The 23611-nt window shown below is 63.6% G+C and overlaps 2 protein-coding genes and 1 long non-coding RNA gene across 5 annotated transcripts; all 3 read left to right on the top strand.

Moving 5' to 3' along the window:
* Positions 1-1030: 1030 nt before the first annotated feature.
* Positions 1031-4471, top strand: MRPL12 (mitochondrial ribosomal protein L12). The gene is made up of 5 exons (XM_082750875.1): positions 1031-1221; positions 1799-1985; positions 2106-2192; positions 3831-3965; positions 4093-4471. The coding sequence occupies exons 1-5, from the start codon at positions 1148-1150 to the stop codon at positions 4207-4209; spliced, it is 600 nt and encodes a 199-aa protein (XP_082607001.1). The 5' UTR covers positions 1031-1147; the 3' UTR covers positions 4210-4471.
* Positions 4472-7286: 2815 nt separating this feature from the next.
* Positions 7287-14878, top strand: SLC25A10 (solute carrier family 25 member 10). Of its 2 annotated transcripts, XM_082750861.1 has the most exons (11): positions 7287-7565; positions 10391-10510; positions 10792-10906; positions 10992-11040; positions 11273-11314; positions 11950-11993; positions 12120-12190; positions 12481-12573; positions 12897-12974; positions 13782-13838; positions 13967-14878. In XM_082750861.1, exons 1-11 carry the CDS (start codon positions 7473-7475, stop codon positions 14066-14068), a joined length of 864 nt encoding a protein of 287 aa, XP_082606987.1. In that variant the 5' UTR covers positions 7287-7472; the 3' UTR covers positions 14069-14878. The 2 variants fall into 2 exon arrangements, with proteins under 2 accessions (XP_082606987.1, XP_082606988.1); XM_082750862.1 differs by lacking the exon at positions 12481-12573 and having other exon boundaries at positions 7345-7565.
* A 1425-nt stretch (positions 14879-16303) lies between these two features.
* Positions 16304-20107, top strand: LOC309858187. 2 transcript variants are annotated; one of them, XR_014308085.1, is made up of 3 exons: positions 16304-17058; positions 18725-19379; positions 19807-20107. It is a non-coding gene; the product is annotated as an uncharacterized lncRNA (long non-coding RNA). The 2 variants fall into 2 exon arrangements; XR_014308086.1 differs by lacking the exon at positions 16304-17058 and having other exon boundaries at positions 18442-19379.
* Positions 20108-23611: the final 3504 nt, after the last annotated feature.

Genomic DNA, 23611 nt, shown 5'->3' with positions numbered 1-23611 from the left:
GGCACCCAGAGTTCGAACCGTGTCCCACACCGTAAACACCTCTGAGGTGACCCAGCATTTGCTCTTCGATGGAGAAGTGGACTAATAGGCCATCGGAGCTCAGACCAGAGACAGGGCCGGGAGAGCTCGGCCTTCCTGATCTGGTAAGTGCTGCCCCGCGCCGGCTCGCAGAACAGCGGCTGGGAGAGGAGACTGACCAGCAGGGCAGGCAAAGGGCTGGGCTGAAGGCCCCCGCCGCCCGCCCCCCCCCCCCCCCCCCCGGGCCGCAAGGGAAGGACGGCGGGCCTTCGGGGGTTCAGGCCGTCGGATGCGCGGCCAGGGCGTCGCGGTCCCTTCCCCCAGGTGAACCACCAGCCCTCTCGCCCTCGACCCCAGCCCCCGACCCTTCCAGGCTCCATCACAACCCTAGGGTCGCTGTCAGCAGAGAACCCCGAGTTCAACGGCCCAGACGCGCGGGCCCAGGACGCGGCCTGGCTCCGTGGCTGCGGGGCGGCGTGACCCGAGAGAAAACGTGCTCCCGCGCTGGCGCCAAGGGCCGTCCTCCAGGGGGAGGAGGACGCCGAGGACTGTCCAGAGGGCAGCGGAGCTCCCGGCGCTAAATGACCCCGGCTGCGGGCGGCCAGGGCGGGCGTGGCCCCCACCACGGGGCCTGCCGAGAAAGGGCACTTGGGACCCTCACGCCCGCCCCGCAGCGGAGCCGAAACCCGGGGTCAGCCGGCGCGAGGGTACGGAGGGGTCACTGCACTGTCCTCCCCGGCCGGACCGCTCCGGGGCCCAAACCACCTCCCCGAGCCTCGGCCTTCGTCCCCCTTCGGAGGAGAGGCCCCAGCGACTCAGCGTCCCGCCCCAGGACCCCGACTCCGACCCCAACTCCCAGCCGCCACCAACGAGCGCCCGCGCCTGCGCGGCTCGTCGCCCTGCGGGCAACCACAGAGAGCGAGGGGAAGCCCGCACGAGGTGCGGCTAGAGCGTCCTCTCCAACTTGTTTCCCCGGCGGCCCCGGCGGCTAGAGCGTCCTCACTCACCTCGAATGCTCCGCGGCCCCGGCTGCTAGAGCGTCCTCACTCACCTCGAATGCTCCGCGGCCCCGGCGGCTAGAGCGTCCTCCTCCCGGGGAGCCGCGTGTGACCTTCCCGCCTGCGGACCGATGCTGCCCGCAGCCGCTCGCCCCATGTGGGGGCCGTGTCTCAGGCTTCAGGGCGCTGCGCTCCGTCTCGCCAGGTACCTCCGAGGGCTGGCGGGGTGCAAGGTCGGGGCCGCGGCCGGTAGCTGAGGGTGCGGGCTGGGGGCGGCGGCGGCGGGCGGCCCCCCGACTCGCGGGTCCCGGCGGCGGTGCGGGGTCGCGAGGGACCCCTCCGCCCACTCCCTACCCTCGCGGGCGGCTGAGTGTGCTCGGGGTGGCCCCAGATGACCGTGCGCCGGCCCTGCCCCTCCCCGGGCCTCGGGTGCCCCCGCGGCCCCAAGGCCGTGGTAGGGCTGCCGTCGGCGGGTCGGCGTCCAGCCGCCCGAGGGCCCCAGCGTCGGAGCGGCGGTCCGAGACCGGCGCGTTCGGGTCCGCGTCCTGCCCCCGCGGGCCGGTCGCGCGTCCGCCCGGAAACGAACGCGCCTGCAAGTCCGTGCGCGGGTCTCCGGGGCTCGGGGAGGACCCGAAGGAGGCCCGGAGCCCCCTCGTCCGCCCGGACCCCGCATCCGAGAGCCTGGGCTGGGACCGAGGAGCTCGCCCTGAGCTGCGGCGACCCCCGCCCCCGTCCGGGCCCGCGCCTGGGCCCGGCTGACGGCCGTGTTGGGGGGGGGCTAGGCAGCAGGTGCCGCGCGTCTGCGCTGTGCGGCGGGTGAGATGCAGCGGCCGTCGGAGGGGGGAGGCCCTCGCCGGTGCCCCGCTGGATAACGCGCCCAAGGAGTACCCCCCCAAGATCCAGCAGCTGGTCCGGGACATCGCCAGCCTGACGCTCCTGGAGATCTCGGATCTCAACGAGCTTCTGAAGGTATCACGGCCCGGCCCCTGCCCTGTGTTGCTCTCTGTGTCCGAAGCGGCTCCCCGAGTGCGAGGGCCCCGCGGGCTCGCGGTGTGGGTGTGTTCGAACTGCTGTGGCTTCTCCCTGCAGAAAACGCTGAAGATCCAGGATGTCGGGCTCATGCCGATGGGCGGCGCGATGCCTGGAGCTGCCCCGGCTGCGGCAGCAGCCCCCGAGGTGAGCACAGGCCAGGGGCCCCCCAAAAGGGTGCCACCATGTCACATGGCCACATTTCTCTCATTGTCCCTCATCTTGGGCCTGCATCAGCCGACACATCCCACAAAGTTGTGTGTTCTCCCTGTGGGCCCCCTGCAGCCTGCTTGGGACGCCTTCCCTGCCAAGGACATGCAGGCCCCTGCCCACACGGAGACCGTGCTTCTTGTTGAATGAAATAAGAGGAGAAAGAAAAATTTTGTCGCACAGCAGAGCATCATAAGTGCGGGGGGGAAAGGTAGGGAGGATGACGGGCAGGGTTCCAGCTTCAGGGAAGCCTGTAAGAAGGAGGTGACCCCGTGGGGGAGATAGAGGCGCACGGGAGGAGAGCAGAGTTCCCGGCAGAGGGCCAGCGTCCACGAGAGCCGTGGGGCACGGTCAGGGCTGAACCAGAGATTGGGCGGTGGGCAGGTTTGGTTCTCCACGAAGAAACCAGCAGACCTGAAGTCACACACTTTTGTTGTGGTTTTTGTTTCACGGGGGGGGGGGGGGGGGGGTTGGTTGCAATTTGTGGGGGGAGATTCCAAAGTTATCAACAGGTACAAAGAACAACCCAAATACTTACCATCCAGCCCCAACGGCAATAAGGTTTTTCCATACTTACTTCACTTTTCCCTTGGTGTTTAAGGCACGTGTCTGGTCTGTCCTTTCCCTGTGTGCTCCAGCCCATGTCTCTCAAACCGAGGTGTTTTCTTAATGAAGCCACGAGCCGTGTGTGCAACAAACATCATTAATGGTGATTTTCTAGCTCAGATACCCAGATCCGCTGATGGTCCCAGACTCTGTTGCACTTGGTCTACCCCAGCCTAAGTACGGTCTGTCTGGTCGCATCTGGTTCCTGGGTCTGTGAAGTCTGGCTCCTGTCCTCAGTCTGCATTCCATGGCCATCCCCTAGGTCAGGGGTCCTGTAGAGGGTCCCCCGTCCCAGATGTGTCTGAGGGTTCCAGTGGCATCAGCCCCGCTCCCCCCGTCTGCTGTGAACTGTCAGCTTTACAGGCTGATGAGATTCAGGCTGAGCATTTGGGGCAAGGAGCCACAGAATTACTGTGGAATTTACTGTCTGAACTGGAACGCTTCTGAGAATGAAAGGACACCGTTAACAACCCGGGGGCAAATCCAAACCAGACTGCCCCAGGCTGCGGTGCTGCAGGGGGTACTGTGACAGCAGCGGCTCCTCCCACCCTCCCCTCACGGGTCCCTTGGGGAAGGTGGAGTGCAGCTGCCTGTCACTTTGTCCCCCATGAGGGATTGGGGTTTGGCTGAGGACAGGAATGCTGCGGTTTCCCTGACACGCTGCTGGATAAGAGCTGCGGGTGGCCCCCTGCCTGTCCCCCACAATGCAGCTTTGGCAGGATGAGGGAACTTGAGCGGGTGGCAAGGGGGAGGCAGAGTCAGAACAGCCTCCGGGAGAAGGCGGCCTTCCCAGCGAGGGAGCCGGGTCCCAGCCGGGGGGTGTGTGAGGGAGGGAAGGCTCTGGCTAGTTCGCCTCCTGTGGGAACGGCAGGCCATGCTGGCCTGGCTTTGGGGCCTGGGGTTACAGGACAGGGCCGCGCAGGAGCAGATGTGCCAGTTTACCCGGTGCTTGCTCTCTCCCTCCCCGAGGTGGCAGAAGATGATTTCCCGGCACAGAAAGAACAGACGCACTTCACCGTCCGCCTGACAGAGGCAAAGCCTGTGGACAAAGTGAAGCTGATCAAGGAAATCAAGAACTACATCCAGGGCATAAACCTCGTTCAGGTGAGCCCGCGTGCTGCACGGGCCCCCCCGGCTGTCCCTAACGCGCGAATGGCACTGGGACTGGCTCCTTCTGGGGCAGGTCAGTTGCAGTCACCCAGGCGCCATTTCTGACTTTGCTCTGTGGCAGGCAAAGAAGCTGGTGGAGTCCCTGCCCCAGGAAATCAAAGCCAATGTCGCCAAGGCCGAGGCAGAGAAGATCAAGGCAGCCCTGGAGGCGGTGGGCGGCACTGTGGTTCTGGAGTAGGCCAGCTCTGAGGACTGGTGGACAAGGGTGCCTGGGACCTGGGTGAGGCCCCAGCATCTGGGCCCCGCTGGGGGGAGCGGCCTCCGGACAGGACGACGGCACTGGTGCCCATGGGCCGACTCCGTCAGGCGGATGGACCTGCCAAGCCTGGAGGCACAGCTCCTGCGTGAAAGAGCGCCAGGGAGACAGACTCTAGAACATACTGCGGTCAACGCGCACCCCCTGGTGGCCACTGAGAAAAATACATTGTTCGGGTGCGGTGTGTGCAGAGTGATGTGTCTGGGTGGGCCAGGCTGAGATCACTAAGGTGGCCCCCTCATTGCCCAGCAGGACATGTGGGGGTCACCGGCGGTCTTTGGGTCCTTTGTGTGCAGGGGCCTGACCTCCCAGGGCTGGCAGGAGCACACCATGGGGTGTGTGCAATGCCCACCCTGCCTGGGGGGTTTCAGCGGGCATGTGGCTGATGGCAGATCATCCCCCAGGAAGTGGGCGTGGGGCACCTGTGGTGGTCTTTAGCAGACTGAGAATGGCAGACCCCTTCCTGGCCACGCTGGAATAATGATCTGCAAGGACAGGGCTGCGGGACCAGGAGACATCGCGTTGGGAGAGAACCCCTCAGGACAGGTGTGGGGAGCTGCTGTGCTTCTAGGGGAGGCGTGCCCAGCACCCAGAGAACGTGCTTTCTGCTGAATGCTTTATAAGAAGGCTGCTCCCTGACCCAAAAACCCCACTGGCCCAGTCTGGCCCCAGCTGGCCTGGAGAGTTAATGATTCACCATCAGCAGATCTGGTGGGCCCATCCCTCAACCCGCGCCTACTAGGCCACTTGGAGCGGGTATGGCTGGCCCTGCACCCTGCAGACCCAGCTGCGTCTTCTGGGGGAAGGGAGTGGTCTGAATTCAGAGACAGCCCTCAGCCGGCCTTGGCAGGTCGCATGCAGAGTCTGCGTGTTCTCTGAGCCCCCTTGCCTTTGCAGAGGAGTTGGGGTGATGGTGGGGACTCCCTCCTCCTGCTCAGTACTGGCTGGACTGGGGATGGCTGCTGGGAAGAGCAGGTGTTGCTGAACCCCAGGGCCATGAGGCTCTCAGGCCAGCCCCATTCTGTCTGCCTGACACTGGGCTTGGGCTGTGCTCACGAGTTCTTCGCTTGGGGCTGTCCACCTGACCTCGTGGTCCTGGCTGGTCCTACCCCATCCCTCCTGCTCTGGTCTGCAGTTGGCCAATAAAGTTGTGTCTCCGACCTGGCAATAGGTGGGTGCGCCCTGAATCCCTGGGATGTCACGTGACCTTGGCCCCTGGGCTCAGCAAAGGGGTGGGTCTGCTGTGCGTCCTGAGTCCCAGGTATGGCACCCACACAAAACCTTACAGGTCCCGTCAGATCCTGGTGGAAGTGCTAGGTTAGTGAAACATGGAAAAGGAAGATCTGGAGTTCTTGCCCACTCCAGGGACTCTGGTGTCTGCCTGGCCCCCCACGTGGCCCCATCGGTCCTCCCTAAACTGCGTGAGGACGAGGGAGTGCAGCAGCGCAGACCTGAGAGGTCTGGCCAGGCAGCCTTGTTTTAAGGACCTCACCTGACCTCCCCGTCTAAGACCTTGGGTTCATGAACAAGTCCTTAGAATCCATTTGAGAATTCATCTGGGGATCCTTGAGTTCGCTGACGTACAGCTTGCAAAGTGCCACCTTTTTCTTAAAAAGATTCCCCATACTTGGTGCATTTTCCATTTCCCAGCATTGCTCCACCCCTGGACTTGCCAGGCCTCGAGGGAGTTCCCGGCTGGGACGTGCTGGGCGGCTGTTCTTGACATTTTCAGTGTTCAGGCCTCTTCAGGCCACGCCCTGCAGCCCACTGATCTGGCGTGTGACCTGTCTCGAAGAACAAAAGCCGTAGGTGTGGAAGCCGCCTCGTTCCCTGACGCGTTCTCACTTTGTTGCAGAGCTTTTGGTGTGTGTCTCACACCTTCTGTTTTTGTTTTTGGGGTGTTTTTTTGATGGAATTGCTTTTCCTAACTTAATTTCAGTTTATTGCTGATACGTAGAAATACAATTGAGTTTTTTTTAATAAAGTTCTATGTCCAATGAAGGGCTTGAACTCAGAACCCCAAGAACAAAAGTCACTGAGAACTGAGCCAGCCAGAAGCCTCCTCTCTGGCTTCCGGGAAATTGCTGTGACCCTCCGCCCACTGTGCCCACCCCCGCCCTGAGCCGCACCTTCCTGTGGGAGGGGTCTCTGACTCGGTCTCCTCTGGGTCCTTGTGCCCGGCCGGAAGGTGACCCCGGAGTGCAGATTTCCACCTTGCCCAGCAGATGCGTCCTTAGCCTAGGGCACACTCGCGCCTCCTGTTTGCTGGCTGGGGGAATGAGTGGGGAGCTGCGCACAGGTGGCTGGGGGCACGCGGACTCCCAATACACCTCCCAGAAGCCCGCACCCGCCATGGCTCGGAACTTCCCGTCTCCTGGTCCCCTCCAGGACGGCTGCCTGGGGCTGTGTGGTCAGAGCACACCTGAGGCTGCACTTGGCCGGGAGCACCGGAGGTCGGCTGGTGTTCCCGAACTGTCCTTTGCCCCTAGTTTCCCTGTAATCCGCAGACCGGCTCCAGGAAGGCTTTCTGCCACCCGCCTGGCGCATGCACGTGTCCCAGGGCTGACCCCTAGGGCCTGCGTGGTGGGGCTGGGACGCTGGGTGCAAGGTCAGGGCCGCGGCTGGGGCGGGCTGTTTGCAGGAGGCTGGCCTTCGGGTGTGTCAGGGACTGGCCGGGCGCCGAGGCCGCTCCTCCGCGTTGACCTTCGGAGACCTGCCCTAGGCGTGGGGGTGACCCTGCAGGGGCGGAGGGGGGCGGGGGTCGCCGCGTTCCCGGGGGCAGTGGAGCCGGCCCACCCAGCGGGCTCCCAGGAGTTGGTGCAGGGGCGGGGGGCCGGCCATGCCCCCACTCCTCGGGTACAGCAGCTGGCATTTCCGTGGGGCCCAGTCGACTCAGCGGCCGGGACGCGGCCGCTTTAAGACGCACGCGGTCCGCCCCGCCCCCGGCTCGAGGCGGAGTCTAGCCGGCCCCGCCCCTGGCCCCGCCCCCCGGGCCGCGCGGGCGCATTGGCTGCGCGGGGCGCGGGTGGCGGGTGGCGCTTTGAACTCGGCGCGGGCGGCGGTGCGGGCCGGGGTCGGGGCGGCGTCGGGGTCGGGTCGCAGCCGGGCGGAGGCCGGGGCGGGGCTGCGGGCAGCAGGAGCCGCGAGCGAGCCGCCGGCGCTCCCGGGCGTCCGCGGCGCGGGCCATGGCGGCGGAGGCGCGCGTGTCGCGCTGGTACTTCGGGGGACTGGCCTCCTGCGGGGCCGCCTGCTGCACGCACCCGTTAGACCTGCTCAAGGTGAGGCCGGCGCGGCCCGGCCGGGGGCGGGGGCGGGCGGGGGGCGCCGCGGGGGGCGGCGGGGAGGCGCGGGGGGCCGCCCGCCCCTGGGCGCTGACCCGCCTCGCCCCGCACCGGCCCGGGAGGGCCTGAGACCTGGGCCGCCTTGCGGTTCTCTGCGCCCGCCGGAGACCCTGCCCACTCCGCGGCGGGTGCCCCTTGTCGGGGACCGCGGGTCGCGTCCGGCGTCGGTCGTGCCCCATACCACCTGTGTGACCTTGGGCTGGCCGCTTGGCCTCTCTGAGTCCGTTTCCATCCCGCAGCTCCGAGGACAGGAGTCCGCCGGGTTTGGAGTCGAGGGGGTGGTTCTGTGGCGTGCGCGCTGGGTGGCTCCAGCACCCCCAGCGCGTGGGCCAGGTGGCCTCCGCGGCCGGTGGGTACCCAGCGCACAATGAGGGAATGCGACCCGTCCCTGCAGGTCCCTGCCCCGGGCTGCTTCTCCTGGACTGGGAGGGCACCTGGAAGCCGCAGACCCTGTGCCCACGCAGGTCCTGCTCTGGGGGCGGGCAGGAAGCATTCACACTCATTTTACTTTTTTTAGGAAAAAAGTGCTTGTGGGGCAGTATGAGACAGAGCTGCTCTTGTCTCCCGGGGCCAGCCAAGGGGGGTTTGTTTTCTGTCCCTTTCTCACTACAAAGAACAAAGAAGAAAGGGCCAATGATGCAAAGCCTCCTCTGCCCAGGAGGCCCTGCCCTGGGGAACCTGGGGCCAGGGGGCAGCTCCCTGGCTACCTCCTTCCCTCCCCACGCCCTGCAAAGCAGCCTGATCCCCATACTCACTCCCTGGGAGGGACTGGCGCCTGTGGCCCTGTTCGCCCAGACCTCAGCCTCCTGCCAGGCAGCCCCCGCCCGCGGCCCTCCTCCACCTGAGGACCTGTTTCTTCCAGCAGCCTTTGTTCTAAATGGAGGGGATGGACTTCCCCAGTGAAAACGCGAACCAAACCACCAGTCCGGGCAGGACTAGCCACTAGCCGACATGGGGGCTGGAGGTGGTGGCCCCACTGGCGCACCTGACACCTGGCTTGTCCTGCGAGAGGCCTGAGAGGCGGCAGGGGGAGCAGGGTCAGGCCCCGGGGGATGCAGTGACCACTGAGAGAGGAGGTGGCCGTGAACAGAAAGCTGCGTTTTGGTTTGAGAACGGAGAAACCTCCTCGTGTCTGTTTTGCTTTGCTTTCCCGTTGCCCACGCAGGCCTGTGCCACCCTGGGGTTTGGCTCTGTGTCTGACTATGGGGGACGCAGCTTCCAAGGGCCCTGTCCACTGTCCGAGGCTCCTTGGGACTTCGCATGACTTCGCTGTCCCATGCCCTGCCCCCCCTGGTGCTGTTTTGCTGCAGAAGGCCGCCAGGAGGGAGGTTAAGGGAGGCAGGCAGACACCGGACTCTGGCTGCTGTCTGGCCGGGGGAGGACGCAGCCCTTTGCGGGGGAGGGGGGCGGGCAGCAGGCAGTGTGGCAGCCTTGGAGGCTGGCCTCCCTGGCTGAGCTGGTTGCCTCTCGACGGGGTGGCCACTGGAGAAATGACTTTACAGCTCTTTGAACTCTCCTTTTGCCCCATGCCCTGGCTCAGTCGCACGGCTGCTTCTCGCCTGGACAAGGGCTGCTTTCCGCGTGGACGCCTTGCCCCCAGGCCCAGTGCCCTCTGTCCCGTCCAGCTAGCCGATGCGGCTGAGCGGAGCCCCCCTCCCCACCTTCGCTGCCCCCCAGCCAGACACCCCAGCTAGCGCCGGCATTGGCTCCAGTCCAGGCGTAAAGTGGGGCCCACACCCAAGGCTCTGGGAAGGGAAGGGAGAGGTACCCCCACCAGCTACTTAATCCTCATAGCACACTGAGGAAACTGAGGCAGGAGGGTCCGTAACCTCCCCGAGTAGGCCCAGCCAGAACGTGACTGGGGCCGGGCAGAGTGGGGTGTAGGACAGACTCTGGGAAGGCCGTGCCCCGGCCCCCCAGGAGCGTCCTTTCCCGTCTGCCCCACTGGACCCCCAGCATCTCTTCCAAGGCCTTCATGTTTCTTCAGCCTGTCTCTGAGGCCCCCTAACTTTTTTTTTTTTACGATTATATTTATTTGACAGAAAGACTGTGAGAGGGAACACAAGCAGGGGGAGTGGGAGAGGGGGAGCCCAACGAAGGGCTCGATTCCAGGACCTCGGGGTCACGACCTGAGCCAAAGGCAGCCGCTTAACAGCCGAGCCCCCAGGCGCCCGGCCCCATAGTTTTTGACCCCTCTTGAGAAGTGTTATAGCTACGAAATGGGGCTCTGGGGGGGCGCCTGGGGGCTCAGTGGGTGAAGCCTCTGCCTTCAGCTGGGGTCATGATCTCAGGGTCCTGGGATGGAGCCTCACATTGGGATCTCTGCCCAGCAGGGAGCCTGCTTCCCCCCCAACCCCCACGTGCCTCTCTGCCAGCTTGTGATCTCTGTCTGTCAAATCAATCAATCAATCAATCAATCTTGGGAAAAAAAAGACGGGGCTCTGGAGTCCCCTAGCCGGGGTCTGCATCCTGCCTTAGTGTCCTCATCGGCATGGGACTGAGGACCCCACTCCTGCCGCGCGCCGGTGAGGGCCGGACGTGTGTGTGGACTGTTCCTCACAGGCCGGGCGGGCTCCCGGTGTTGTCGCTCCTAAGGCAGAATAGGGTGCAGTGGAGGTTGGGGCCCGGTGTGGGCGTGGAGTCCAGCCGGGCCCCCGTAGGAGACCTCTGTGTCTCTCTGTGCCTTGGTTTCCCGTCTGAACTGCGTCTCCGTGTGGCTGAGGGCGGCTGGCGGAGCGGCGGGTGAGCGGCTGTCCCCACAGGTGCACCTGCAGACGCAGCAGCAGGTGAAGCTGCGCATGACGGGCATGGCGCTGCAGGTGGTGCGCTCCGACGGCGTGCTGGCGCTCTACAACGGCCTCAGCGCCTCCCTGTGCCGACAGGTGCCTCGGGCTGCCCCTCCCGGGACGCTGGGTGGGCAGGGCGCCCCGCTCTCGGAGCTGGCTCACGACCTCCCCTGAGAGATGGGGAGACTGGGCCCGGGGAGGGAAACCCGGATGCAGCCGGCCCGGGTTTGAGCATCGGCTCAGTCCCGCGCCGACCCAGTCACTTGCTGACCGTGGGGCCTTGGGAGGGTCCTTCCCTGCCCGTGGCCCATGATGGAGGTGGGGTGGGGGCGGACAGGATACGCCTCCTGTACCTGCTGAGCACCCTGTTCCCCCAGATGACCTACTCCCTGACTCGGTTCGCCATCTATGAGACCGTGCGGGACCACATGACCAAGGGCAGCGAGGGGCCCCTGCCCTTCTACAAGAAGGTGTTGCTGGGCGCCATCAGCGGTGAGCTGCCCGCCGGGCCGGGGGCGGGGGGGCGCAGGTGGGCAACGCCCGCGTCCCATGTTGGCTCTGGGGTCTGTCGTCCCAGGTTGCATTGGCGGCTTCGTGGGGACGCCCGCGGATATGGTCAATGTCAGGTCAGTGTGTGTCCCGCCCCCGCCAAGGTCAGGGTCTTTCCTGACTCCTGGGGGCGGGGGGGGGGCTGACTCGCTGGTGTCCGCGGTGTGTTCAGCTTGGAACAAGCGCTTGGACCTTGGGGTCCTGGACCCAGGGGTGGGAGGAGGGGGTGGGGCAAGCCCCGCAGCGCGCTGGCCTCTGTGTGGGGCGTACCTGGCCCCTTCCGCCCCTGAGCCGGTGTGGTGGTTTCAGGATGCAGAACGACGTGAAGCTGCCCCCGAGTCAGCGTCGCAAGTGAGTGGCCGGGCCGGGCTCCACTCTGGTTTGTGGGGGGCTGCCGGGAGCACGGGGCAGGGAGACCTGAGCAGCTCTGCGGGCCCCAGCTGGGAGTCCCAACGGGTCCTGCTGCGTGTGGCGTCCCCGGGAGTGGCAGAGACGGCTGACCCCGCGCCCATCCGCCCTGAGTCAAGAGGGCTTCTGGGTCCTTTCCAGGGGCCGGGTGGGGGCTGGCTGCGTCCCCTGCCTGTCTGGTGTCTTGTATGTTCACAGGAAGGACCGTTTACAAGTTTAAGTGACTTTGGGCCTTTAAACAAGTTTGGGAGCTGGGGTTTTTTGTTTTTTGTTTTTTAACAGTAAAAATATCATTCTTCATAAAGTCTGAGATCCTGTTGATCCCAAGACTATTACAGACTGACACCCCAGCTAGAGTAGAAATTGGCTCCAGTCCAGGGGCAAAACGGGGCTCCAGGCTGGCCCCCCACCCTCTCACCCTAAGGAACAGCCACAGCCAGGCCCAGCCTCGGGGGGTCTTCAGGCACTGTCGTCCCCTGCCCCCGGGGGAGCTGCATGGCTCTCCCCATGGAGGGCCCTCCCGTGGGGGCCAGTGGGCAGGGAAAGCCTCACACGGGCCCGTGGTCTGTCCCTGGCAGCTATGCCCACGCCGTGGACGGCTTGTACCGCGTGGCCCGGGAAGGTAAGAGGAGCAGGCCCTGTGTTTGGGGGAGTCCAAGGAGGCAGAAGGGCCTGGGAGCGTCGTGCAGGACCTGGGGGGAGGCTGGGGGGGCGCTGGGCTGGGCGCCTGACCTCCGTTCTCCGGCAGAGGGTCTGAAGAAGCTGTTCTCGGGCGCCACCATGGCATCCAGTCGAGGGTTGCTTGTCACCGTGGGCCAGGTGGGGCTCCTGCTGGTGGGGGGCTCTTGGGGTGGCATCTGGGGGACCCGCCCTCAGCCCCTGGAGAGGTGGTGGAGGAAAGCGGTGGGTTCGGACCACACCGGGGGGCTGGGGAGGTGGGTAGGCCCCTCCCGGTCGGGCCTCCTCCATCTGCCTGGTCACAGTGACCGTGGAGACGTGCTGCGGAGCAGGCGCCTGGTCGGTCCCGGTGACGTCCCTGTGGGCCCCTGTCTGCTCCACCTGGGGCTGGGAGCCATCCCACAGACCTGCTCACCGCTGCACCCCTGCAGCTGTCCTGCTACGATCAGGCCAAGCAGCTGGTGCTCAGCACCGGGCACCTGCCTGACGGCGTCCTCACGCACCTCATCGCCAGCTCCATCGCGGTGAGTGCCGGGCCTGGCCGTTGGGACCTGGGGCTGACCAGCCTTGGGAGCTGAGGGTGCCCGGGACGAGGCCGGGGCTCGGAAGGCAGGAGGCTATGGGCAGGCGTGGCGGAGGTCCCTCTCGGGCTGCATATGTAGGCGGGCGCCCAGGCTCCGGAGCCCCAGCTGAGATGACTCCGAGTGATCCCCAGTGTCCCGGGGTCCTGCAGGAGGGTACCTGTGAGGGTACCTGTGAGGGTCCGAGCCACGGGTTTCTGAGGGGAGGACGAGAGGTGCTGGCTCACTCTGCCTGGCAGGCCCATCGGTGCTATGCTGCCCCTTAGGGTGGGTGTGCCACGATCCTGTGCCAGCCCCTGGACGTCCTGAAGACGCGTCTCATGAACTCCAAGGGCGAGTATCAGGTGAGTCGCGGCTGCAGTCACCATCCCCCTTGACGGTACAGGCATGCGGGCAGGGACGGGGGACCTGGGAGGGGTCCCCACACTGCCACCCTCGGCCTCCGTGGCTGGGAGCACCCGTGTCCCCATCCTGGCACGTGGCTGAGGTGTTCTCTCCCGCCGCTGTTCCAGCCAGCCGTGCAGCGGCCCTCGGCCCTGTGTGTATTTAACCCGATTCCTTGCTGTGTCGCAGAGCTGGCTGGTTCGCTGAAGTCTGTGAAAGTCGGTGGGGGCCGCAATCAAGGCGGCTGGCCAGACCCCGGGGCCCCTGCGTGGCCTCATCAGTGTCCTTACTGGGCCCTATGCCTCTTGCCAGATGCCCCCCCGCACCGTGTGGGGCCGCCATACGCTGTGGGTGCCCAGAGGGTCACCTGTGCCTGGTTCTGCTGTGTCAGCAGGGCTGGTAGCCAGTGACCTTGCCTGCCTGCCGTCACGACCTTTGATGCCGGGCCGCTCACTGTGCAGGGCCCCTGGCCAGTGCTGGGGACGGGGCTGTCATGGGTGCCTTGAGAAAAAGCAGCTCGTTCTCTCTTTTTTTTTTTTTTTTTTAAGATTTTATTTATTTATTGGACAGACAGAGACCACAAGCAGGCGGAGAGGCAGGCAGAGAGAGAGGAAGCAGGCTCCCTGCTGAGCAGAGAGCCCGATGCGGGACTCGATCCCAGGACCCTGGGATCATGACCCGAGCGGAAGGCAGAGGCTTAACCCACTGAGCCACCCAGGCGCCCCAAAGCAGTTCTTTTTATTGCTTAATTTCTGTGTTTTCTGCAGGGTGTTCTCCACTGCGCAGTAGAGACAGCAAAGCTGGGGCCGCTGGCCTTTTACAAGGTGGGCTGTTGATGGGGGCGGGGCTGGGGGCGGGGCCGCGGGCCCGGGGCGGGGCCGCGGGGCGGGGCGGGGCCGCGGGGCGGGGCGGGCCCTGGGGCTCCCCTCACTTCCTGCTTCCGGGTCCCCAGGGCCTCCTGCCTGCGGGCATCCGCCTCCTGCCGCACACGGTGCTGACGTTTGTGTTTCTGGAGCAGCTCCGCAAGCACTTCGGCGTCAAAGTGCTTTCCTGATGGGCCGGGCCCGGGCGACCCCGCACCCAGGAGGGTTGGTGGGCTGAGCGCTGCCTGGGTGCCCAGGCCTCCGTCCTCGGGGCTCGCCACCCTGGCCTGCCCCCATGGGCTCCAGCCGCACCCAGCCTACCTGGGCCGGAGATCCTTCCGGTACCCTCCGTCCCCCCCACCTCCTGCCTGCCCGCCCCAGGCTCTCCCCACCTGGCATTGCGGGGGACCCCCATGCCCCCCCCCAGGCACAGTAATGACGCAGAGGGGCGGTGTCCGGGCCCTGGGTTCGGTTCTCTCCTGCTCACCCTGGAGGTGGGCCGCTCTCCGGTCCCGGGCCTTCAGCAGCAGCTTCCATCCAGGGACGGGAGGCCACGGAGCGGGTGCCGACCCCCAGCACAGCTCAGCAGACTCGGGGTGCGCACAGACACTTTTATTTCTGGAGAGGGACCGTAGCATTTCTGACATTCTCAAAGGCAGCTGTGCCCCCCAGCCCCGGGGCCCCTGGGCAGACGGCGCCGGGCAGAACCGCCAAGCCCAGGAGGGAGGGCGCGCGCATGGCCCGTGGGCACCAGGTTGCTTTAACGAGAAATTTCACCGAAACCTCTCAGTGCCGCGAGCCTGCTGCCGCCTTCAGAGAGCGGGCAGCGCCCCACATGCTGTCCGCGCCTCCCCCAGCTCCCCATGCAGGGGCCCGCTCTGTGCGGCCAGCGGCTGCCCACGGAGCACCCCCAGCCTGCGTCTGGCGCCAGGCAGCCTGTTCCCCGACCCCGCAAGGGGATCTCTGCAGGGTGTCAATAAAGGACCGCGCAGTGCTCTGCACCCCGTGTCTGTGTGCAGGCTCCGGCCCGCGGGACCCGCTCTGCCCCCTCCAAAGAGACTATCCGGTTCTGGGGGGCAAGGCTGAGGGCCCAGAGGGAGAAAAAGTCCCCAGCCTGACCACGTACATCGGGGAGGGCTGTGGGTGGAGGAACTGGGGGGGGCGGGGACAGGCAGGACGTGCACACTGGGGGTTCAGTTGGATCCAAGTTCCCACGGACCCCCCCGGGCCGCCTCAGCAGGCACCTGGGTGCTATAAAGCACCCCCTGCTCCCCACTGGCTCTGTCCCAGCTGCCCGGGGAGCCCTGCTCTGGGCTGTGTGAGGAGCCCCATTGGCTGGGCACACCCTTGGACAGACGGGGAGGAGAGGGTGGGGGGGCCACCCGGAAGGCTTCCAAAGTTGCAGACAGGTGGACTCCACCCTTGGCAGCACCTTGGGACATCGGGACCTCGGACTCCTGGCTCTGGAGCGCTGTGGGTGCACGTCCAGTGTCAGGGGGAATCTCCGTAGAGCTGCTGCGGTGGCAGGGCTCCCGCCCCGCGTCCCCCCAGCTGCGGCAGACGTGTGCACCGGCCCCGCGCCCCCCACGTTATTTGGAAGCAAATTCTGGACTGGAAGACATTTATAGATAAAAGCTTCAGCGCCTGTATCTAAAAATGGTCTTTCAGGGGCACCTGCCTGGCTCTGTGGGTTAGTTGACTTCTGGTCTTGGCTCAGGCCATGATCTCAGGGTCATGGGATCGAGCCCCATGTCAGGCTCTGCTCGGCACAGCGTCAGCTTGGGAATCCATCTCAAGTCCTTAGAAATAGTCTCAAAAAATGCGCCCGTTACTCCAGTAGTAACTCGTGTAGGACCAGGAACGTCGGTCTTTATCCTCAAATTTCCAGTTCTACTTTGAAAGAGCTGGTTTCCTGGGAATCCGTCCAGGCCTGCATGTGTCCCTCCTGCCCCTTCTCTGCCTGTCCTCGGTCCTGCGGCCTGTCATGGAACTCAGCACCCTGGTCCCTGAGTTTCCTAAAGCGCAATAATCTGGATTCAGGTCCCATTTCTGAGCCAAGGACCTGGTGTGGGGTGTGGTTCCTGTGTCCTTGCTAAGAGTCTTGGGGTCTGGCCAGGTTAGGGGGTTGGCACAAAGCAGCCATGCACCTGGGGTTGCGGGAGGCGACGCAAGGTTTCCGGGAAAGTGGTCTTGGGCGGGGGACGACAGGTTGCTGGCCAAGGGTGGGGCCTGTGGGGCTTGGCACAGAGACGGGTTGGGGGGGGCAGTGGGCGGGGCAGGCGGACTAGGACCTGGCTGGGTGCATCGTCCAAAGAGCGCCCAGGGCCAGGCCCACCTCTGGCAGTCCGGGTCAAGCCCCACTGAGACGGCTAGAACCACAGCCCAGTAGGATAAGGGGCGGGCGGGGCCTGAGAAAGCTGCTTCGCTCAGGCCACAGACACCACTTGAGCCTGGTGTTGGGGGGCGGGGGGCGTGTCCTCTCTTCTCGGAGCTGCTTCGGTTTGGAGCCAGGAGTCCTCTTACCTGCATGCATAACCTGTCCCTCCCAGGACCAAGGGGAGAAAGTGCCCCGACTGGTTTGGCAGGGACAGCCTGGCCAGGACCTAGTGGTGTGGCTGGGATGTGGCTTTCCCGGGACAGGGACGCGGACAGCTTGGGGAGCGTGGGGACCGGGTGGTGTGGAGACAGGCGACAGGCAGAGCCTCCACAGGCCACGGCTTCCCACGTCCCGGAGCCCGCGCTCCGCACGGAAGGGCAGCGGGGAGGTCCTGCCAGTCCAGGGGCCCCATGTTGCTCCTCCGACGCTGAAAGCCAGCAGCCCCCCCCACCCCGGGGCCACGGCCTGCTCCCGCAGTTCCTGGGGCCCCAAGCCGATTCCTGGCCCAGGGGGACAGGGACAGGAGAGCTCACAGCAGCTCTCACCAGTCTGCCCGGCCTTTTTCTCTTAAAGAAACACTTCATACTTGACAAAAAGCTACATGCCCAGTATTTGTGGACATTCTAGCAACAGGATGTGCTGGGCTGCCGGACCCTCACTCCCCCATGGACTCGGCTCCTCAGCAGAGACGGGCGGGCCTGGCAGGCGCAGCCCAGGACGCGGTGGGGCCGGTGCGGGCGTCTCCGCCGCTCCTGCGGGGGAAGCTGGGCCCCAGAGGAGAGAAGCAGCTGAGTGTGACAGCAGGTGAGAAGCGTGTCCCCACGACACCTGGGCAGGGACGACCCCAAGTCCACTACCCGCCGACTGGGCCACCAGCACGTGGCCTGTCTGTATGACGCAGGATTTCTCGGCCATAAGAAGGAGTGGGCAGCCGGAAGGCAGCAGGTGCGCTCCCCACGTCTGAGGACCGGCAAGGTCTTGCTCCCCTGAACCCACACCCCCAGCCTCCCCCCAAACCGCCACGGCAGCACAGAGATCCACCGCCTGTCCTCCGCCCGCGCCTCGGCCAGGGAAGGAGGCGGTCTGCTGCGATTGGACGGCGACAGGGGCTTGTACCTACTGTGTAGAGAGACAGTAGTTTCGTTTCATATTTTGCTTAGAAGGAGATCATTCTATGGAACTTTGAAAAGAGAATTTTGTTTTAAAGATTTCAAGTCCTCTCTACACCAAACATGGGGCTTGAACCCACAGCCCCGAGATCGAGGGGTGCTCGCTCCCCTAAGCCACCCGGGTGCCCCTGCAGGATCCGACTCCGGGATCCCGTGGAGGGAGGAGGGAGCTGGGGGCGGGAGGGGCCGTGGGCAGGGCAGCCTGTGGTGTGAGAAGTCTGGATCCTTGAGGCTGGGGTCCTCTGGGGCCGCTGGGGACAAGGGGGGGGCGCCAGTGACCAACTGGCCCGGGTCATCGCCAGTCGCCGCCCCGCCCCACTGCATCCAGCCGGGGTGGGACGAGCTCATCTCTTCATCAACAGCCGGGGTTTGGTTGGGTTTGGTTTTGAAGGAACCCGCAGACCACAGCACAAACGCAAACTCGCAGGGTAGGGAAGGCTTCTGGGGAACAGCGCGCCTCCCCCCAAACAGACCCTCCCCGGAGACAGCCCGGCCCGCCAGACCCGGGTACTGCCCCGGACGGCGCCGGCAGGAGAGCGAGCGCGGACGCGGCGGGAACCCGCTCGTCGGGGTAGGACTTTCCGTAGGAGCTTGAGTTCCCGAGAGACGACAGCGCTCGGGCAAGTGGAGTCACGGGCTTCCTCTCCTCCCTCCCCCACCCCCTCCCCTCCCAGTCCTCCCCCTCCTGCCCCCTCCCCCTTCCCCCAGGAGGCTGCTACTCCAAGGCCCGACCACCCCACCACCTTGCTCCAGGGGTCCGCGTGTTCCGCTGTGCTGTAAGCCTGAGGGATCTGACCCGGCTGAGGTCCATACTATGAGACCGACCGGCCCTTTGTGGGGGTGGGGGTCCCCTCTCCTTGCCCGTCCTGTGCGGCCCTCGAAGGGGGTGCTCCTGGCTCCCCAGCTGCCCCTGCCGGGCTCCATCGTGACCCTGCCTGGGTCTCCGAGGCCCTCATTCGCTGCCTCCCAGGGGCCGGGGGCGGGGTGGGGGGGCTGCTCCAGGGGGCGGGCACCGGGGAGTGGCGGCCATCGGTAGGAGGTGTCCCCGGGCCTTTGAAGACCCCCGCCCTGCTTTCTGCCCCGGGACCCCCAGGAAGACACCTGCCTGCCTGGGTTTCATTGCTGGAGTGTCTCAGAGAAAGGCAGGGTGGGGGCTGGACGTCTAGGGGTCGTTCAGCGCGAGAGCAAACTGTGCTCTTTGCCTTTTGCACAAACCACAGCTGGGTCACCCTCCTCCCCTTTGTAAATGCTGATCCCATTCCTGACCCTCCTGAGGGGAGACTGGCTTCTTCCGACTCCAGGTCTAATGACCCTTCAACCCCAAAGTCAGTAGCAAGACGACCGTCTCAGGATCCCTTGCCTGGCAGCTTTCCTGGCGCAAATCCTGGAGCGAGACGCGGCGGGCCTATGCACAAGCAACTCCATGGCCCAAGCTTGCCTTCCGCTGCGCCCATCCAGAGGACCTTCTGCCTCCGTGAAAGGGCTTCCCTCCGAAGCACCTTCTCTGCGTGGTCTCGGTGCCCCACCCCTGCCACTGTTCCCAGATTGCTGCCGTCTTGTCCCTGCCTTGTCCCCAGGGTGACCGCACCTCCCCCTGCGGGTTCCGGGCCACCCTAGGCTGTCCCGCTGTGAGCAGTCTACTTCAGAAGGGCTCCCTGCTCTGCACAGGCTGTTCTCTCTCTCTCTCCCCCTGGACAGCTTTGTCCCCTGCTCTTGGACGGCAGGGTGTCCATGGAGCAATTCTCTCTCATTCCCTTTGAATGCCCTTAGTGCCTAGCCCAGCTCTGTCCCTGCAGGCTGCCCCTGGCTTTCTGGGGCTTTCCCCACCTCTCCAGTGAGGCGCCCTCTGGGCAACATCTAGGCCCAGAGCAGGGAGCAGCCCTCCGAGTGGTCATGCCGTCCAGCCCTGGCCGTGCTCCCTCCAGCGCTCAGGACCTAGGTCTCTGGAGAGAGTGGGTAAGCAGTGGGCAGATGTCGCTCTGTGACCGGTCCTGGGGTTGTGCCCCAGGGCTGGGAGCTGCTGGGCTCCTCCCCATTCCACAGAGGACAGCCAGACATCCACTGCCCAGGGCAGAGACCTCCCCGCACTTCCACAGCCGTTAGTGCTGGCCAAGGTGCTCCCGCCGCTGGACCTGGTCCAGAGGTGACAGTCGTGACCGTGGCGCCCACGGTTGGGCCTCTGAGGGTTGGGAGGCCCTGGGGCTGTTGACCGGAGTGCCCACAAGTGGCCTCCGGGGACTCGGGTTTATCACGACACAGCCACCGGGTTCCAAGAGGGACCATCCCCAAAGCCAGTGTTCCAGAAGACGACTTGAGATTGCTTTTTTAAGTTTCTTTCTTTCTTTCTTTTTTACTAATCTCTACACCTAACATGGGGCTCCAGGTCCTGAGCCCAAGACCAAGAGTCCCTCACCATTCTGACCGAGCCGGCCGGCGTCCCCCGCTGGGGTCCACGAGCAGCCTTACCGAGGTGTCAGCATGCCAGGAAGCTCGCACTTGCGCAGGACGCGGTCTCACAAGTCTGGATGCCTCCATACACTCTTGAAAGCATCACCCCAGGCAAGATGGGGGGCACATCCAACACCTCAGAGGTTTCCTCCTGCCCCTCCCATCCTGGGAAACCACCGATCTTTCATCACTGCACATTTCTGTAATTTTATGTAAATAAAACCATATAACATGTACTCTTCTGTTTTTTTAAATGAGCTCCGCATCCAGTGTGGGGCTCGAACTCATGACCCCCCAGATCAAGGGTTGCATGCCCTGCGACGGAGCTGGCCAGGCGCCCTGGTCATTTCAAATCTGTGATCTCCTCCTTGACTCCAGAGTTATTTAGAAAAATAGACAAATCCGTTATTCTAGTTGGAGACCGGACCACCCACCCTCGATGACAGCACAAGTGGATAGAAAATCACGAGGAGGCGGAAGACCTCAGCACCCACCCACAGGGCCTGGCCGAAACCCGTGGGGTGCTCCATGCACAGCAGCAGAGCCCAGGGAGACCACGGTGGACCATTTCCTGAGCCCGAAAACAAACCCCAACAAATTTAAAAGACTTGAAACCATACAAATTGCATCACCAGCTACAATGAAATCAAGCTAGACGGCAGTGGCAGAAAGACGACACCTGGAAACCATCTCGGATCCAGAGGACAGAGCACACCTCAAGGAAAACTGGAAAAAAAGGAAAAGGAAAGCTGAAGGGGCCCCTGGGTGGCTCAATAGCTTAAAGCCTCTGCCTTCGGCTCAGGTCATGGTACCAGAGTCCTGGGATCGAGCCCCGCATCGGACTCTCTGCTCAGCGGGGAGCCTGCTCCCCCTCTCCTCTGCCTGCCTCTCTGCCTGCTTGTGATCTCTGTCTGTCCAATAAATAAATAAAATCTTTTAAAAAAGAGAATCTCTTAGTAACGCAGGAGTAGAAAATATTTCCTTGATCTGATAAAGGGCATTTCCTTAAGAATATAGAGAAAAATTAAAATATTTAGAAGGATAAACCTTTGATTATTTAACAATTTTTAAAATAATGCATGATAAAAATTTCATAAACAAAAATATACAAACACACACACAAATTACAAACCCGAGACAACATTTGCAAAGTATGTGATAAAAGCTTTCTAATATACTAATTGTTCCTACAAATCACTGTACTAAGAAACCTGAGAGAAAAATAGGCTAAGATTGTTTATCTTTTGTGGGCCATACACCTTGCATTAGCTGCGAGTCTTCTGATCATATGGTAGAGAAACAAGGTTCAAAATGACTTGTACAAAAGAAATGTTTCGGCTTATGTAACTGAAAAGCCTGGGTATTAGCTTTCAGGTATGGCTCGATCCAGGTGCTTCACCCATTCCTCCTCTGCCTCAGTCCAGCTTTCCTCTGCATGACTTCATTGTCAGGCAGCCTCTCCTCCAAAGGGGACCGCACTGCAGCAGTTCAGATCCCCCATGAAGAGAGGAGAGCCAGGATCCGGATGACCTCTCCCGGACCCCACCAGAGTCAACCCCAAACTCAGGCGTCCCAGGACAGGCCGAGCCGCCGAGCTTGAGTGTCCAGGCTCTGTAGCCCAAGAGTGGGGAGAGGGTCCCCAAAGGGAAAACAAGCTGCTGTTCACAGAAAAGTATGAAGAGACTGGCCGATGTCCCACAGACGGAAGTTCTACCTAGAAATTAAAAGAGCACAGGCGTGTCACTCCTCTGCCCAGAATGCGGTCCTGTCGCTGCCGGACGTGGGCGCGCAGCTGGAGGGTGTCACGCCAGCCCGCGAGACAAACACCGTATGCTTTCAGTCAAGTGTGCAGTTTAGGAAACAAACATGCAGAGGGTAAAAAGACAAGCCAGGAAACAGACTCCTCTCTGGAGAGTTCCCTGATGTTGGGGCGGGCAGGTGACGGGGACTCAGAGGAAGCTTGCCCATCGGCTGGCTCACGTCTGCAAGTGCTGAGTCACTGCCTCTTAGCCACCAGACTGCTCTTAGCCCGACTTAAATAACCAGATTCAAACAAACAAACAAACAAACAAACTTGGAACTACAAAAGGAAAGGAAAAAAGAAATGGGCATCTGGGTGGCTCAGTGGGTTAAGCCTTTGCCTTCCGTTCAGGTCATGATCTCGGGGTCCTGGGATCGAGCCCCGCATCGGCTCCCCCTCCTGCCTACTTGTGATCTCTGTCAAATAAATAAGTAAAATCTTAAAAAAAGAGAGAAAAAAAAATGAAAACAGCTTGGGATCCTGTCCTCGGAGAATGTGTTCTCCCACAGAGCTCGCGGAGCAGCCGTGACGCGCTTCAGGACACAGCGGGCGGGGGGACACCGGGGCACTCTGTGGATCACGGGTCAGACACGTCCGATCTCAGGCTCCGCAGGCAGTGGGGGGTCTGCTTCTCCCTCCGCGCCTCCCTCCACCCCTGCTCGCCGGCTCCCTCTCTCACAAACAAACAACAAGAAGAGCGGTGGCGCTCCGATGCCTCCAGCCCGACACTAACCGACGGGTTGCACAGAGGCTCGGGCAGGAGCTCGGAGAGCCTGGACCAGGGCCGAGGGGGAGCAAAGGGAAGTGGGAGAGACCGGCAGAGCCCCAAGGCAGGTGGCGGGCTGGCCGGCAGGGCCGGGGCGCTGGGGCTCCGGGGCCAGGTGCTGTCAGGGGGCCTGGGTGAGGCCGGGGGCTCAGTCAGGTGCAGGGAGCACAAGGCTGCCCCTGGCTGGCAGCTCCTCAGGGGACAGCGAGCTGCTGCTCCTCCTCTCCAGGCTGTCCCAGAGAGATGAGGCCAGTGGCCCTGGGGGAACTCCCCCCCGCCCCGGGGTCGCCGTTCCCTAACATGCCATTGCCAACATGTAGGGTTGAGAGGACAGATGGTTACCCACACGTGGCTGTCTGTCCAGTGGAAGGACATCCCGACACACACGACAGGAGGGGTGGACAGGGAAGACACCCCCCCGCGCCCAGGAGGGCAAACCCAGTGTGATCCCTCCGACAGGTGTCAGGAAGGAACGTGTGCAGCCACGGGAGGCTGGGGAGAGGGATGCGGCTCCGGGCCCGGGCAGGCGGGCTCTGAACGTGACCGCGTGGCGGCTGCACGTTCCCAGCGCTGTTCTGAAGCCCCCGACCTCGTGCTTCAAACGCGTGGACGTGTGGACTGGACGGCATGCCAATAAAGCTGTTAAAAAAAGTGAACTATTGGGACTCTATCAAGATAAAAAGCTTCTGCCCAGGGGCGCGTGGGTGGCTCAGTGGGTTAAGCCTCTGCCTTCGGCTCAGGCCGTGATCTCAGGGTCCTGGGATCGAGCCCCGCATCGGGCTCCCAGCTCGGCGGGGAGTCTGCTTCTCTGTGTGACCTTCTCCGTCTCCTGTGCGCGCGCGCTCTCTCTCAAATAAATAAATAAATAAAGATCTTTTAAAAAGTAAAAAAAGATCTTAAAATGCCATATAGGACACAAGAAGAGCAGAAGGACACCACAGGCGGCTGTGAGAAAGGCAGAGGTCCAGCCGGCCCGGGAGCCCCCCGAGAAGAGCTGCGCCCCCCCGGGCCTCGGACCCCCTTCCCACCCCTCTGGGGAGCCCACCACCCCCACGGGAGGGAGGAGAACAGGCCCGGGCAGAGCGGCAGCGCAGCCCGTCCCTGCTTTATGCTGCGGGTCGGTGTCCTACGAGAGCGGGGTCCCCCAGCCGTCGGGCCGAGGGCTTCCTCTGG

Source organism: Mustela nivalis (assembly GCF_964662115.1).
Source record: "Mustela nivalis genome assembly, contig: HAP1_SCAFFOLD_1980, whole genome shotgun sequence".
Taxonomy (NCBI): Eukaryota; Metazoa; Chordata; class Mammalia; order Carnivora; family Mustelidae; genus Mustela; species Mustela nivalis.
The sequence above is the reverse complement of the archived record's forward strand: the minus strand, read 5'-3'. Positions and strand labels throughout refer to the sequence as shown.